The 17,577-nt window shown below is 39.9% G+C and overlaps 1 protein-coding gene across 1 annotated transcript in view; it reads right to left on the bottom strand.

Annotated features, from left to right (window-relative positions):
• Positions 1-17,577, bottom strand: part of ranbp10 (RAN binding protein 10) — a 66,012-nt gene that overhangs the window by 44,872 nt on the left and 3,563 nt on the right. Inside the window, exon 2 of the mRNA XM_061822272.1 lies at positions 12,733-12,844. Within this exon, the coding sequence (XP_061678256.1) occupies positions 12,733-12,844 (112 nt within the window). The remainder of the gene's footprint in view (positions 1-12,732; positions 12,845-17,577) is intronic.

The following is a 17,577-nucleotide window of genomic DNA, read 5'->3' as shown; positions in this document are numbered from 1 at the left end:
TTTCCAAATGTTGCCTGATGTACAGCTTCAGCTGTTCAGCCCTCCAGGGGCTCCCTTGTGGTATTTTACGGTTCATAATGTGCTACACATTTTCAATGGGAGACAGGTCTGGACTGCAGGCAGCCCAGTCTAGTTTCTGCACTGTTTTACCACAAAGGCATGCTGTTGTAAAACGTGGAAACTGTAGTTTGGCATTGTTTTGCTGAAATAAGCATGGGCGTCCATGAAAAAGATATTGCATGTATGGCAGCATATGTTTCTCCAAAACCTGTATGTACCCATTAGCATTAATGGTCCCTTGACAGATACGTAATTTACCCATGCCAATGGCACTAACACATCCCCATGCCATCACAGATGCTGGCTTTTTAACTTTGCATCCATAACCATGGGAGACTGGTCTGGACTGCAAGCACGCCGTACCCACACTAGTTCGCATAAGATTCATTGAACAACTGTAGCAAACATGACACATGAAGATGACACCCTGCAGTTCATCGACCTCTGTTCAGGTTCCCACTAGAACGCAAAGACAAAGAGCCATTTGTTTTGGCACTCTGACACAAAATGGATTTCAACTTCAACTTCAACTTAGAGGACAGACTGGACAGCCATGGCTGGTATGGTGGCAGTAAACTAATCGCCACTACAGACGGACCCTACAGCCAGAGGGTCTCTTGCCCACTTGAAAGTGACACCATTTGGGCCGCCGGGTTGGGACAATGAACAGATCAACAGTGACACTTACAGGTGATGGAACAACACAGCAGATGCAAGTCTTCTTCGCTAACACGAGGAGGATATGACGAAAATATATTTTGAACAGTACAATGAACACCAGTGCTGACTGGATTACTGTAAATTTGAATGTCTCATGTTGAATTTGTCTTAATTGTGCCAACAAGAAAAATGAAAGACACAAATGCTATCACAAACAGTGAGATATTTGCAACAATCTATAAATCATATAACGCATGAACCTTTGGCCAAAGGACTAATCACTGCTACAAGCAAAATGTTTTCATTATCTGAAACCCAATAATTGATGCTTTATATAAATCCACTGGTTTGAACAAAATTAATCTTAAGATGAAAAATAAGAAAAAGAGGCAAAGTCTGGCCCCCATTTCGAGCACAGATATGAAAACACTCAGTTGTCCCTTCTTCAGGGATAGAAAGGACCAACACCACGCTTGGCTAGCTTCCTCTAGGGCCCCACTCTCTGGACGTTCTCTCGGGCCACTCACTTGACGCACTCTTCCTGGCTTGTGCTTTGTGTTTTCGGGTCTGCTGAGGTTAGCCCGGACCTTCCCAATCAAACTGCACGGTCTCACCCTCACCAAGGTGAGATGAACGCATCAAAGAGCAGCCTCAATGGCCGAGCATACTTGCCCGCACTCGAAGCAGACAGAAACAGGCACCATGTGCCCCCTCTGAAACTCCTATGAGCGTCTGTTTCCTCAGGCTCCACCCGGAAGCTCATACCGCCTACCTTGACCTTGGTCACTGCTTGTTAGTGCAACCTTGCGGCTTACTAATAGTACCGATGGGTGCATATTTGGGTTAAATTAATGAGAACAGTGAATCCTACTACAGTATGACTGTGGCCATTCCCACACTCACTGCCCCCCACACCCCCACCCCTCCCATGTCACAACTCAGCCTCCTTTGTTTGTGTTTTATATCGTTTTGTCTGTTGTAGATTTCCTCTTAGTTCCCATTAAAACTCATTTAAAATGACGACGTGCATCCTCGTTTGTGTATTGCAGTGAGGAGAATCAATGAGCCGCTGTAATGGAGAATGTAAATTGATTTATTGTACCAAACTTTATTTATTGACATTGGTTTTCTGTAATGTTACTGAGCCCATGTGGTGATATCAAAGGTCAGAGGCATTCAATGTTGGTTTACGGCCTTGACGCTTATATGCAACGATTTCTCAAGAAATCTGTAAACCTTTTGATAAAATGTACTGCAGATGATGAAATCCCTAGACTCCTTTAAATTACACGTTGAGGAACATTATCCTTAAACTGTTAAGACTATTGTCTAATGACAGTGATTCACGGAAGCTCCTTTTGAACCCAATAATGCCACCCACCTGTTCCCAATTAGCCTGTTCACCTGTGGGAAACAGATGTTTGATGAGAATTCCTCAATTTTCTCAGTTTTCTTGCCACCTGTCCCAGCTTTTTTGGAACATGCTTGAGCCATAAAATTGTAAGTTACTGATTATTCGCTAAACACCAAGTGTATTAGTTTGAACATTAAATGTCTTTGTAGTGTATACAGTTAAATATAGGTTAAAAATGATTATTGTTTTCTGTTTTAATGTTTAACAACATTCAATTTCACTGGAAGTGAGTTTGTATGTGAACTTGTTTCGCTTGGCTTTTGAAGTTCCCGTGTTTAATAATCACACCATGAACAGAAGTAGAAGACGACAAAATACTGTTTAAATGGCAGACATTCCAAATAGTTATTTTTAATTTATTATAAGTATTAGAACCTAACTATATTTATTGAAAAGGATTTGTCCAACCACATTTTTTGACTGGGATTTATTTGGGCCACTTGATATTTGACTATTTACTGTATTTTTATTTTGTGTTCCAGACAAAATGTCTTGTATGAACAAATCAAAATTGAAAAAAAATTGAAAATTGCCATTCAGAGAGAACACAAATCATTCCACAGCCGTGTTGATGAGATGTCCGTCAAGGCAATTAAATGAAGTTAAGTTTGTACCATTCAAAATGTTGACAACGTTTTCCCTTTGAACATAAACAAATATAGTTACAAATACTGGTTATCAGCTATCTTGATTATCATATTTCCTGATGATGAATAATCATTATTCCTGTGTTGTGTCAGTTAATGTTAATTATCCCCTCAATAGTTGTAAAAGACCTTATGTAGGTTTATACACCCTCTTCATCTTGTCTTGTGTTAACTATAGTATAATAATTTTGTACCGTGAGTCTCAGATCTGATGAGTGGTGATTTGTCTCACTGTCTCACTGTGGGGATGCTCAGGGGACTTGAAATATCCATCCATCCATGTTCATAGCCGCTTATCCTTACAAGGGTGGTGGAAGTGCTGGCGCCTATCCCTGCGGTCAACATGAACTGGTTGCCAGCCAATCGTAGGGGACATAGAAACTAACAGTCGCAATCACAATCCCACCTTGGGGAATTTAGAGTGTCCAGTTAATGTTGCATGTATTGGGGATCTGGGAAGAAACTGGAGTGCCCAAGAAAACCCAGGCAGGCACATTGAGAACATGCAAATTCCACGCAGGGAGGGCTTGGATTGAAGCAGAGTCCTAAAAATTGTGAGGCCAATGCTTTCCAGCTGAGCCACCATGCCACCGGAGTTGAAATCGATTTTTAAAAATTAAATTACAAAAATAAGGAAATTGATCATATACCAGGTCACAGTTGTGTATGCACATTCCTGTGTTGTAAATGCACCCTGAATGCATTCCGTGTATCTTGTAGAAAATGTGATGTACGGTCCGCTCCAAACGTTTTGAAACAGTGAGGTAAATTCCATTTTTTTTCCCTCGTCAACTGAAGACACTTGGGTTTCAGTATGCAGAAAAATGCATTCAAACCTATTGGAGGAAGTTTCATCATGCAACAAGACAATGACAAAAAAAAAAAACTGCCAACACAACAAAGGACTTCATCGGAGAAAAAGCACCGAATCACCAAACCTTATTTATTCAAATAGAGCATGCAATTTTACCTCCCCCAGGAATAAGAAATGAAAGAGTCTACAGTAGAAGCCTTGAAATTTATCTCAAATGAAGAATGCAACAGTCTGGTGAAGTCAGTGGGTCGCAGGCTTAATGCAGTTATTGCAAGTAAGGGTTATGCAACAAAGTATTAAATGTTATTCACTTCAAGTTAATTTAATAATGTCAGTTCAAATACTTTTTGCTCACTTGAAAAGTGGGTGGCCTAGAACAAAAGGTAATCTGTCCTGAGTTTTTTAACACATCCAGATGTAAACACCATGAAATAAAACTGAAATTCTGAACTTTTGTCATATAATCTTTTGAGCTATTTCCCAAATGTATTCAGCATACAAGAACAAAGGAACTTGCTGTTCCAATACTTTTGGAGGGCATAATATGTTTTCCTGCTCTCTCAAGTATGCTTGAAGATCTTGAATGACATCATTTGGAAATTACAACTAAACGTACAACAAAAATATTTAATTTAATTTATTTCAGTTCAAAGAAGCAGAACTGTGGAGATTGCCAGCTTAATGCTTGCAATGAAAAATATTGAGAGGCTACCTAAATGTAGCATCAGGGTATGGGTGGGAATTACCTTCAAAAATGTATACAATGTTCTCTCTATTCGCAGAGGGTTACATTCCTTTCACCCACTGGTTACACTGTTAGCATGCATGCCACCGTGTGTTTTAACGTGTATGTATGTGTGTATGTACACATTCAATGAATAAGGTGACATTTTCGGTATAAGAACTTCTAATACAGATAGAAGCTTACTTTTTTTTTTCCTTTCAATGTAGTCCACCAGCACTGTCACACACTTTTCCCATTAGTGGACAAGCTTCCATATTCCCTCAACGTAAAAATCTTTAGACTGATGTCTCAGTTGGTCACAACACTTATGACTTCACCGTCACTTTCAAACTTCATGCCTCTCATGAAAGCTTTCAAGGGACCAAACAGGTTAAAGTCTGAAGAGGCAAGGTCTGGGCTGTAAGGGGGATGAGGGCGCAGTTCCCAGCCCAGCTTGTCGATGGTCTGCATTGTTTGTGGGCTGCTGTGTGAGGCCTTGCGTTGTCATTATAAAAGATGACTCCATCTGACTGATGACCCCTGCATTTGTTCTTTATGAGTTTCTTGACCTCCCTCAGCAGCTCACTGTAGTTGGTACTGTTCCATTCTTTCATTCTCAAGTTATGTTATGTGTGTCTATATTGTTATTTTTGTTATTCATTCTTTATTATTGTCTTGATTTTACTTTCTTGCATATTTTATTACTTACGTACTTTATTAAGTTATTATGACGCAGATCTTTTGTTGTGTTCTGAGAGAAGGACTCCATTACGTCATCGGACCCGGATGTCTGGAATGTTCGGGAGGATGGCTGTTGACGGGAGCTTCTTACTACCACTGCTGCTTTTGGACAAGTATATAAGAACACGGACACCACAATGTCTTCTGCCTTTCGTCTTTTGGACATATCCAGAACATTCGCCTACTTCTAACATTCACTGGAAATAACATTTGTCACATTCGCTCGACTTTGGAGACTATGCGTTGTTTGGCTAGTAAGCTCGTGTTACACGCTACTAAACTGTCTTTGTACTTCTATTTTGTGTTCGTTTGTTATTGTTTTGTGTTGTATTGTATTGTGTCTGATTGTTATATTTTGCTGGTTAGAACAAGGGGATTTATTCTAAATTCACACGTAACACACGCTATAAATTGTGGGAGAAATCCCCCCCCCACTATTATGATTATTATTATTATTTTTTTTTTACAAGCTCTATACACACTTGTCATTTGGAACCCACACACCTCTTGTCCTTTGCACTGGTGCAATCAATCTTTCATGATGAATCTGGTCTTTTGGAAGAGTGAATCCATCCTCCCAAGTATTCAGGCAAAATCCAGCACCACCATGAACCGGCATTTTGGCTAACACACAGAAAAAAGCTAATTTCTCGCCTGTAGAAGAGGTAAATACACTCGATTCTGCAGTTTAAGTTGTATGCATATTAAGTCAATTCTGGCTTCATCTTCAACCCCACATAGTCCACAGATTTTTCATGGCGCGTGTATGAAAAAAAATCTATATATGACAACATTCTGACGAGCTGCGAACCAACAGAGAATTCCATTACGGCCGATTTTTTGGGGGGTAACCGACATACAAATTTTCATGTTGTTTTGTGTCAATTATTTCGTGAGTCATTGTATTGTTTTGTTATTTGCTCGTTATACTACTCTGCTTGCTGTGGTGTGATAGTTTTAGTTGAAACACCGTGACTGTATACAACATTGGCAGTAATGACCTGCCTACACAGGCAGTGTGTGGGGCAGATGTGAAATGCAATTGTTCCTGTCTCGTGAGCACATCATATCGAAGCTTACAAACAAGCTTCGTGGCAGGCATGTTAACAGTGTAACTAGTGTTTAAGTGTACTTTGTTGGACATGTCACACAACAGTAATTGCAAATGTAGGAACTCAGTGTGAACATAATGTGCACCACATTTTAAGACATCGATGTTTAATGTGGCGCCTCGTCTATTTGGAAGAGATTTTAAGACGTTCACAATTGTGAATAAATAAAATAAGTAAATAATAAGTAAATTAAAAAAAAATACTTGGGAGACCAAAAGCCGCAAATATGAAGGGGTGCGAAGGGTGAACCGCAAACAGGCAAGGGAACACTGTATACACACACAAATGCCACTGTAACACATTATTTGATGTATCGCACCACACTGCCCCTAACAGGACAGGGAAACCTCTGGTCTCAGTTGCTGGCATGGTGAATTTTAGTGTAACACCAGGAAAATTTGTATGCACTCTTTCCTAGAATGCATTGCTCCAGTTAAACTTAAAATGCATTCTTCTGGTTGAAGTTATTGTATAAAACTTTGAGTACATCAAAATCTTTATTTTGTACAGACAGGGTTTGATAGTGGTGTGGTTTTAGTAATTTATAGTTAAATTGTCTTTAGTTTTAGTTGTATGAATGTCAGCAGGTTGGTCTACAGGGTGCGTGCACTACGTAAGACACTCAATTATGTTGTTATTCCGAATAGGATCAATACGAGAATCGCTTAAAAATTCAGAGAACAACTCCACAGAATTTTTACCTTTGGAATTGGTTCTCACTGTTATTGATGTTTAAAAAAAAAAAAACATCCTTACACAAAAGTCTATTGTACTGTAGCAGACATGCTCCTGCAACCTTGGGGTGGCAATGACTGCCCGACAAATTGATAAGCTCCAGTCTTTCAAGCTGCTCTACCACTAAAAGAATGCCTGGTATATGTCAACTCAATCCTAAATTAATTAGTAAATCCCTTTAAAATCTTGGTTTAAAGTCATAAAAGAGTCCTTTTCTTCATTTGAACTGAGAGCAACCAAAAGTTGGGGTTATCAGAGGAAAAAAAGGTCCCAACAGGAGCAATTACTAAGTGCCACTCACTGGTGTGTGAGATTTACTGCAACGTGGACTGAATGGTTTTGTTGAACTCGAGACAAAATGTCTGTTGTGGTATTTCATAAACTGAAAAAATATTCTAAATGTATGGCTTGATGTGTGCGTCAGTGTGTCAACTTCACAGATACAGCTGCAAAATTTTGAAAACTGTCTTAAAGCCCAACAGCATAAAGTGTTGCACTGAACCATACGCACTTCATTTGCCAAGACTAAAGTGAAACAACCATTCTATCTGCGTAATATAAGAGTACAAAGTTGAGAGTGATTTAGTTTACTATATGATTTTTAAACCCATTTTATTGGTCGTAAATGTAGACAAGATTCAAACTAATCGGTATGGTCTTTCTCCAGTTTCCTCCATCCTTTTGGACACGCACCCAAGGTATTCAACCTCAGAATCCGACATCTTCTGCTTTCATTTATTTTCCTTGTGTCCTGCTCTTCTGCCGTGTTGAATAGTAAATTTCACCAGCCATGGTGTTGCCATGGCCAACCCCCTTCCTTTACCATTGTCCTCCAGTGCTACCAGGCGCCGCTACGTGTGCAAGCACCAACCTCAACACGATGGCTGCATTTTTGAACGAAGAAACCAACCACGCAGATTTGATCGTTTTTTTTTTTATTGGGCCACAATCAGTTGGTGGAACTTCAGCAAGCAACTGCTACCCTTTTGTTCTGGTCACAATCACAGATGGGAGCAGGGGTGGAAGCGCCTCAATTGGCAGGACAGTTAAGGGCACACCTTGAGGGGACAACAACGTCTCTTCTTCCAACTTCTTTTGTTTTTTGTTGTTTGTCGGCATTATTTTTCTTCAACTAAACTTGCTTCGTTTTCTTCTGTGATGTACAGAAAAGACCATGGACCACCTGATCTACAGTCATGACAGGGTTCATACTCAGTCTGACCCAAAAAAATTAAGGGCTTTTTAGGGGCATTCTTAGGGGCTGACATGAAAAATTTAGGGCCGACACGGAAAAAATTTAGGGCTGACACGAAAAGTTTAGGGCCATCGTGGAAAATCAAGAGTTAGGAAATAAGACTCACCCAATGGTGCCATCAACGATTCTTGGTTCATCAAATGTTCCAGTACCTCAGTACCTGTGACAGTGATTTCCTGTCGCCCATTGTGGTAGTTCTCATTGATATGACCATTGTCAATGTCTTCACATAACAGTCTACAGAAAAACAGATTCTAACAACAATTGCAACTATATACATAAATGTCTTCTACTGATGTCTGTCTCAGCACCCCTACTCTAGCTCCTTGAGCCTACTCAGTGCCTCCTCTATTTGTTAATGCAGCAGTGCCAAAGTGGCTCTCATGTCCTTTGCTCTGCCTCTGAGGGCATTGGCCTCGGTGATAAACCTCAGATTCCTCTTTTCTTCTGCCTCCTCACACAGCCTGTCAGCCTTCGCAATAAGCGTAGATATGTCAGTCTCTATTATGGCTTTTTTGGCTTTGAGGCAGTAGAGATGAAAAGTGGGCAGCAATGCCAAATGTAGCGAGGTACGAAGTCTTCCTTTCCCCACAGTGGTAGTTTTTAGCAATGTCACTGTCTGGGAACATGACTGCAAACACTTTCGAATTATTTTCACAAGATTTGTAACTGTAATGGCTGCAGATCACTTTTAAAGTCCACACGATCTCTGCCTTTAACGAGTCCGTCTTCGTGTATTGAAGTACGTTCATAAAGTCTGGTTGAAGTCGATGACTGGACAACTGTAGGTGCCCATGCACTGCTAGTACCACTGCCTGAAGTTGATGCTTCATTATCTTGATATTTTAGAAACAGATTCATACCAACGGAAGATGAGAGTCTTCGCCAAATCAGCGTGTCTCATGTTTTTTCCGGTGCGACTCCAGCGCTTTGACGCCCATCTTTTCAAGCTGGTAACTCTGCTTGCACAGATGGGAGTAAAACATGTGCCAATCTTTTGGATCTCGACGAACCCAGCTCCCAAACTCCTTACTTTCAACCCAAGCATATTGAAAAATGCACTTCCCCATGATACAATTTGGATCGATGAAAGAACTACGCTACATTATAACGAAGACGAAGTGAAATGCCTACTCACGGAAACAAACAATGGAATATCTACAAGATGGCAACAAGTTGTCAACACGGTGACTTCCGTTGACAATTACCGGCTGTTTTGGACGCCAGACGGATCGCTATTTTTTTTTAAATAAAAGATTTTTTTTTTTTTTTAGGGAGAATTTTGGCTGTAGAGGTCCTCCCTTTGATTTTTTTTAATTTAAGGACTTTTTAGGGGCTTGACCGGTTTTCGCAGATTTTTAAGGACTTTCAGGAGCCCCTAAATGCACCTTCGAAAATATAGGGTTTTTTAGGGACGCGCGCGAACCCTGCATGAGTACAGCACGACCAGCATTGCGAGAATGCATGTAGAACATTAGTAATAATTTGGGGGAAATTGCTAGCTTTACACAAAATCCGACTTTCTCTCACTCTACTGTTTTGTGTGTTTTGTTTAATAATGAAGCCTCTGGAATCTAGGACTCGTATTTCATAATGTGTAGCAACGTTCAGATTTAAAAAAATTTTCATGAATTTTTCCGGAATTTTACACATGAAAAGTAACATGGTGCCCTTTATGAGACAAAAATTAGCATGATTTAAATCACAAAATGTAAACTAAACATAATTGGACTAATCCGTGAAGTGAATTCAGGTGTTCAACTGAGACCAATGTAACTCTTAAATAGGTTTTGTCCCAAAGCCAATATACAGTGAAGAAAATAAGTATTTGAACACCCTGCTATATTGCAAGTTCTCCCACTTAGAAATCACGGAGGTGTCTGAAATTTTTATCGTAGGTCCATGTCCACTGTGAGAGATGATCTAAAAAAAAAAATCCAGAAATCACAGTGTATGATTTTTTTTTATGATTTATTTGTTTGATACAGCTCCAAATAAATATTTGAACATCTGTGAAAACCAATATTAATATTTGGTGCAGTAGTCTTTGTCTGCAATTACAGAGGTCAAACGTTTCTTGTAATTGTTCACCAGGTGTGCATACATTCCAGGAGGGATTTTGGCTCACTCCTCCACACAGATCTTCTCTAGCTCAGACAGGTTTCTGGGCTGTCGCTGAGAAACATGGAGTTTCAGCTGCCCCCAAAGATTTTCTGTTGGGTTTAGGTTTGGAGACTGGCTAACCCACGCCAGAACCTTAATATCCTTCTTACGGAGGCACTCCTTGGTTTTCCTGGCTGTGTGCTTCGGATCATTGTCATGTTGAAATACGCAGCCATGACCCATCTTCAATGCTCCGAGTGAGTGAAAGAGGTTGTTCCCCAAAATCTCACAGTACATGGCAGCAGTCATCCTTTTCTTAATACAGTGCAGTCTTCCTGTCCCATGTGCAGAAAAACACTCCCAAAGCATGATGCTACCACCCCCATGCTTCACAGTAGGGATGGTGTTCTTGGGATGGAACTCATCGTTCGTTTTCCTCCAAACACTGTTAGTGGAACTATGACCAAAAAGTTCCATTTTGGTCTCATCTGACCACAAAACGTTCTCCCATGACTCCTCCGTATCATCCAAATGGTCATTGGCAAACTTAAGACAAGCCTTGACATGTGCTGGTTTAAGCAGGGGAAACTTTCCATGCCATGCATGATTTTAAACCGTGACATCTTAGTGTCTTACCAACAGTCACCTTGGAAACGGTGGTCCGAGCTCTTTTCAGGTCATTGACCAAGTCCTGTCGAGTAGTCCTGGGCTGATTCCTCACCTTTCTAAGGATCATTGAGACCCCACGAGGTGATATCTTGGATGGGGCTCCACTCCAATTAAGATTGACCGTCATGTTTAGCTTCTTCCATTTTCTAATGATTGCTCCAACAGTGGACCTTTTTTCACCGAGCTGCTCGGCAATTTCTCCAGAGTCCGTTCCAGCCGCATGGAGTTGTACAATTTTGTCTCTGGTGTCTTTGGACAGCTCTTTGGTCTTGGCCATGTTACAAGTTTGAGTCTTACTGATTGTATGTGGTGGACAGGTGTCTTTATGCAGTTAACGACCTCACACAGATATATGTGATTCAGGACAATACATAGAGTGGAGGTGGACTTTTAAAGGCGGACTAACAGATCTTTGAGGGTCAAAATTCTAGCTGATAGGTGTTCAAATACTTATTTGCAGCTGTAGCACACAAGTAAATCTTTAAAAAAAAAAAATAATATATTGTGATTTCTGGATTTTCTTTTTAAAATCTCTCACCGTGGACATGTACCTACGATGAAAATTTCAGACCCCTCCATGATTTCTAAGTAAGAGAATCGACGTTATCACACAAATGCTCTTCAGAAAAGGGCAATTTTTAAAAGCACAAAAAGCTAACTTTCTCCGGTAAGGTCAAATAATGTCAAAATTCTTACTGAGTGATACTCAAGTTGAAGTGGCTCTTCAAACCTGATTTTAGAAATTGACAGATTGCCATTTTTGTGAAGTTTTGTCACATAGCAAGCAAAACTATTTGTTTTTTTTTGTATACATCTGTATGGTACAGTATTTGTGTGGATTGAGTGGTAGGAGGATTGATTTTAACTACACTACTTTGAGAGGTGGATCATTACATGGAAAGTGCTATAAAGGTAAAAATAAAGATTTATTTGGTTTGAATAAACAAAGGTGCACTGTAACAGAAATGGCCAACCTCTCCTCGAGCCGCCGACTTAACATTATGGAGAGGTTTCACGTCTTCCCCCCCGCCCCCGAAGTGCACTGCGACAATTGTCTGGTGCTGGCCATACTCACAGCAGTTATTTGCGTGTACATTTTATGTTTTAAACACAATGTTTAGATGAGGTGAGAGGTGATGAGCAGGTCTGGACAGATTTATTGCTCCACAGGCACAGGGCCTGCATGTTGGTGATGAAGGAGAGGGTATGCTACCTCAGGCTTGGGAAGGTTTGTGCCCATGCATTAAACAAGAGCTCAGAGTACCCACCTTTTTTGCAGTGCTTGAAGGAAGTGCAAGAGAGCACATCACAGCTAGGGGACTTCAATATTCATGTGGACACTGATGGTGATACCCAAGTGGTGCTTTGGTGTTGGATTATACCGAACAAAGACCAAGTTAGAGCACAAGTATAGACTTTGCACAAGAACACAGTCAGGTGCAGTTTTATAATGAATTTTGTGGTCCTATCATCGGATTTGTGCCGTCAAGTCTTGGACTTTGGTGAAGAGAGAGGCAAATGCATCAACTATCCATGACCCACTAGTGTTTTGCCTCCTATGGTTGGCCTGTCCTGGGAAACCCAAACAGATTGTGAGAGTCTGTTGGGAATGTCTGACAGAGTCCCATCAGAAGGAGCATCAACTAGCACCAATAAATGGTAAATACTGTAATGTTTGAGTGAATATAAAAAAAATTCTCACTTATTTTTAGAAAGTTGCAGAAACCCCAAGTAGAAACTTTACATTATAGATAAATGACATGTCGGGAAATGCACTAAATATGAGGTTTTTACTTACCCATCACGACCTTTACTGATAATTTTGACTTCAAAATAGTAGATCCCACAGGCAGCAGGAATCGGATGTGTGGCTCGTACGGATGCGGCATCCTTGTGATTTTTGCCATGCCCTGCAAGTGGGAAGGAGAAAAAAAATTATATTGTGAAAAAGTTGTATATCAGGATTTATGGTATAATCTGTGGTTTTCACTCACATATCTGACTTTTGACATGTACTCTTTTTATTATTTAACCCGAAAAGAAATAGTCTCCGTGTCTACAATGTATATAGATCCCAAGACTAAGGTTTTCTATCTAACCCAATTACTGGTAAATTGCAGCACAAGAGTGATCTCTGTGATTTTTTTTCTTCCAAATTGCTGCTTATGCAATTCGCCAGATCATGGGAGAAAATGATCAAATCACCATTCAGCAGTGTGTTTTGTAATGTCTGTTTAGCCACTACAGTATTCTTGTGAATTTTAGAATGAGGGAGCCTACATAACGAATCATTGTAGATCTGTTTGTTTGCTGCATGCAACTGTAGATGGGTTGTAACCTTAGGCGAAGCAACTAAGTGACAAAACATTTCCATATGACATCATCTAAGGAAACCTTATTTTGCTTAAATATATTTATGCAAAATTTTAATGTGCATAAAACATGGTAGTGATGACATCAGTACATTGTGCTTATTATTCAGATCATGCATGATTCTACGTGAGAGGGTCCTCTCTCGTGTAGGATTTTATCACATCCAAATCAATGCCTCCAAAGCTAAAATTTGCAGCAAACACATAACGAGCCACTACAGTATTCTTTGCCAAACTAAACTTGAGAACGCCTCTTGTATATGTAAGTTGAGACCGACAGGCTGATGTACGCTATGATCATGAACACTCCTCTTTGTGACCACTTAAATCAATGTACCATATTTTTGGGACAATAGAGTGCATCAGATTGTAAGACAAGCCCAGTTTGTGTAGAACTTTTTTATCCCAACCTACATTAGCCACACCGGACTATACGCCGCAGATACACACATTGAGAAATTAGATATTTACACAAAGATTTTGTAAATGTTTATTAACACGGCAGTATAATGGCTCAAACACCACAGAAAAGTCATTGTTTTTATTCATCCTCCTCCTGTTCACTGAAACCACCCAAGTCGTCATCTTCGGTATTGGAGTTGAAGAGCCTCAAAACGTGTCCGTCACACACCATTTCAATCTCTGTCACTCTCAATGTAATTTTTCTCTCAAGACATAGTTACCGCTGAAGTTATACAGTTCTCTATGGAAGTAAATTAGTGCCACCAGGATTTGAACTTGATCACAGTTATGTTATGAGAAAGCGCAACTGGATTGGCTGGCTGTTTGGTTCTGACCTGAAGTAACCCTGCCTGGTGGCACAGATGGTGATTTTAGACAGCGAATTGTAGCAACTATTGAAAATGTGATCACTTTACATTTCAAATTGTGTTTTCTGTGGCATTTCAAATTCAAATCCTGGTGGCACTAATTTACTTCCATAGATCTCACGTAGCAGTCCAGCCTTTCGAAATTCATTGGTGATTCTACGTTCTTTCACATTGCTCCGCGCTTTTAAGATCCACAGTCAGACCTCAGAGAAGGATGATCTACGCACGCGGCCGTTTTTCTGAAAGATTTCTCACCACTGCTCATCCAAGTCTCCCACTCACCTCAGAAAACTGCTTTAAAAGCAAGATTCACACTGATGTCCAGTGGTGGCGAAAACTTTTTTGTACCTCCAGGAATCAATCGTGGAATTGAGTTTGATCTATTGATGGTTGTTTGAATCTGTTATATTGGTATTGATGTCCAAAACAAACAATGCTTTTTTTTTTCCAGGCAAAAAAAAAAAAAAAAAACGCTTCTGGACTCCTTCTGTAACCAGAGATGAAAGTGGACTTTCCTGAAAATAGAAATGCGAGCACTGAAAGTGTGAAATCCTGCTAAGGGGGTTCGGTGTCATGCTCCCCCAGAAGATTTTTGAAAAACATGGATGGCTCTGGTGCATTCTGGCGATATCTGTGAACAAAATTCAGACAAACTTTGAAAGTAAATTTTCTAAATCCTGACCCCCCCAAAAAAATTGGGCAGAAGTTCGCCAAGTGCCAAGCCTAGATTTTTTTTGCACCCATCCCCCCATCATTGGATAACACAAAATCACATTTGTCATTAAAACATGCTTAAAATATGCCAACTTATTCCAAGACAAATGAATGTGAACTATTCAGTAAAAAGACATCTAAAATTGTCCTTTTCCCCAAATTATACATATTATAGTATCTATATAGAATATACACAAAAATATATCCTAGAATTTCTACACCCTACAGCAAAACACGTGAAAGTAGTTGATCTGTAGTAATTACTATTAACGTTTAAGTCTCAAACTTATGTCGCATTGTACTGATACACTCGACCAGATTGCTCACTATTTTAGATATAGATCTAGTAATACTAATAGAATAATGAGTTGCCTTTAATATTTTAGATATATATATATATATATATATATATATAAAATATTAACCTGCCTTTTGTGTGCACACGTGCACCTCTGTTCTCAACGAAATTTCAAAATCTCTGCGATATGGCGAGGTCATGAGAATGCGAGGGGAAGGGCATTACTGTTACTAGTGTTAGTGCCTCAACATGGCTATGTTCGTGAAAGAAAAACGACGAACTGAAACGCGTGTTCGTTCAATGTTGTCAACTAATATCCGGATCAATTTTAGGCAATTTTTCATAAAAATTTGAAAATCCAGAATTCCGGGAAAATCCGGAGGACTTTCATCACTGTGTAACCAGTGCTGTCTTCTAAACGAAAGAGGTAGTATCTTTGTCTTCTACCCATTGGAGGCATCTGTAAAAGCACAAACCCTGATGCTTGAGACGGAATAGTCATTTTTTAAGCATTATTTTCAAACAAGTCCTTTTTGTACGTTTTAATCAAGAGTCACTCTAGCGAATCTCTATATTAGCTGCATTGCATTGGTATAGGCCAGTGGGTTCAGAGCACGGGGAAAAAAAGAAACAGCTTAGTCGAGAAAATACGGTAACAGATATTTTATACGCATCTGAAACAGAGGACGAGAAGAAAATATCAGTCTTCAAAACTTGAACTATATATTGGTTAAAAAAAGGGTTCTAACAGTTTTGAATGTGTGAACGCACCTTGGGACCTGAAGTTTTATTTTATATATTAATTTTATAGAGCACAGCAATATTTCTGCTCGTGTGAAACAGAGCTCGTCTCCTTCCTGAGCAGTGTGATGGCTAGACATTCCTGTAATTTTTATACTTGCATTTAATTGTTGGGACAGATGAGCATGGCACCTTCAAGCATGTGGAAATTGCATCTACGGATGAGCCACACTTGTGGAGCTCCACAATTCTCTGATATCCTGGACGATTTCTTTTGATTTATCCAAGATTTCAAACAAGGCAGCAGAGTGTTAGAAGTAAAGACTTAAATAGATCCCCAGATGTGCCATCAATTAACTCACGTCAGTTAACCTGTCAGGAATCACAATCCCATGACCTTATCATCTGGGCTTCGCCATGTTTTTAAGGACGGACTACATTTTGTGTATTTAAACTTTTGACTTCGAAGAAAATCTAAAATTCTCAAAGGAATTCTGTCTCTCATTATTGTGGTATTTGGGAGTTTTAGTCTTCAAACGAATGAAAATGGTGATTGGGGAAAGGGGGGAAGCTTAACATTGGACTAAAACTTCCCCATACCAACTTTACATCACAATAAAATGGTTCAAGTATCATAGTATAATGAGCACAAGTTGTCACCAATGGGTAGGGAAAGAAATCTGTGTTTTATAGCAGTTGATTCTATTCATTAACAATGAATGAATGAATGAATGAACGAACAAACAAACAACCAGTAGACTCTAAATTGCGCCAAGGTGTGACCATGAGTGAGACTGTCCGTCCGTCCCCATGTGCCTTGCGATTGGCTAGCATTCAGCTCAGGGTATACCCTGCCTCTTGCCTGATGACTTCTGAGATAGGCTCCCGCACTCCCGCAACCCTCGTGAGGAGAAGTGGCTTAGAGAATAAATGGATGGATGGATGAATAAATAACCAGTGCTATGCTGAGTTACTGTGTATACCTTTCAAAATAAAAGGCTACAATCTTGAAATAGTATGTCAAGTTAAAACATTAACCATTCGACATGTTGAAAGAGTCCCAAAACAGTTTTAGTGTATGCTTGTATGCCCCCAATATCAAACTCACACTCACTATCACGTTTACACACAGGCAGCCACCGACACACGCACAGACAGTGGGGCTCCTGGACTAAAATTGCCATCCATCCATCAGTTAAGCATCTTTAGAGAACTATAGTAAGAGTAGTATGGCTGTTAATGTTTAGGTAATTGCCTAATTTACATACATACATGTATATTGAATATATGTATATACAATTGAGGAGTGTTTAGGGAAGAAATCGTGATCGACAAAAGATTGAAAAAAAAAAATAAGACTGACACTAAGGCATACAGTGAGAAAGAATAAGCTCACTACCACTGAGCTAGCCTCATGTTCCACTGGACCGTTTGCTTCACAAAGCTCACTCTCCGTTACGCACGAGCCTGCTGATTGTGACGATGAGAATGATACAAATGAGTCGATCCGGATTCATCTGGTGATGGACCTTTCCAATGGCGATCTTAAGCTCCGCCCCCTTAGCCATGTCCCACAAACTTCTAAAATGGCGATTGAAAAGAACAGGGTTGAAGTGGATTCTCTATCGCGTATTCCTGATAATATTGGTGTATGTTTTTTGCCAACTGCGTCAGACTTGTCCAAGAGA

The sequence above is a fragment of the Syngnathoides biaculeatus genome, chromosome 6, assembly GCF_019802595.1.
Source record: "Syngnathoides biaculeatus isolate LvHL_M chromosome 6, ASM1980259v1, whole genome shotgun sequence".
NCBI classification, from domain to species: Eukaryota; Metazoa; Chordata; class Actinopteri; order Syngnathiformes; family Syngnathidae; genus Syngnathoides; species Syngnathoides biaculeatus.
The sequence above is the reverse complement of the archived record's forward strand: the minus strand, read 5'-3'. Positions and strand labels throughout refer to the sequence as shown.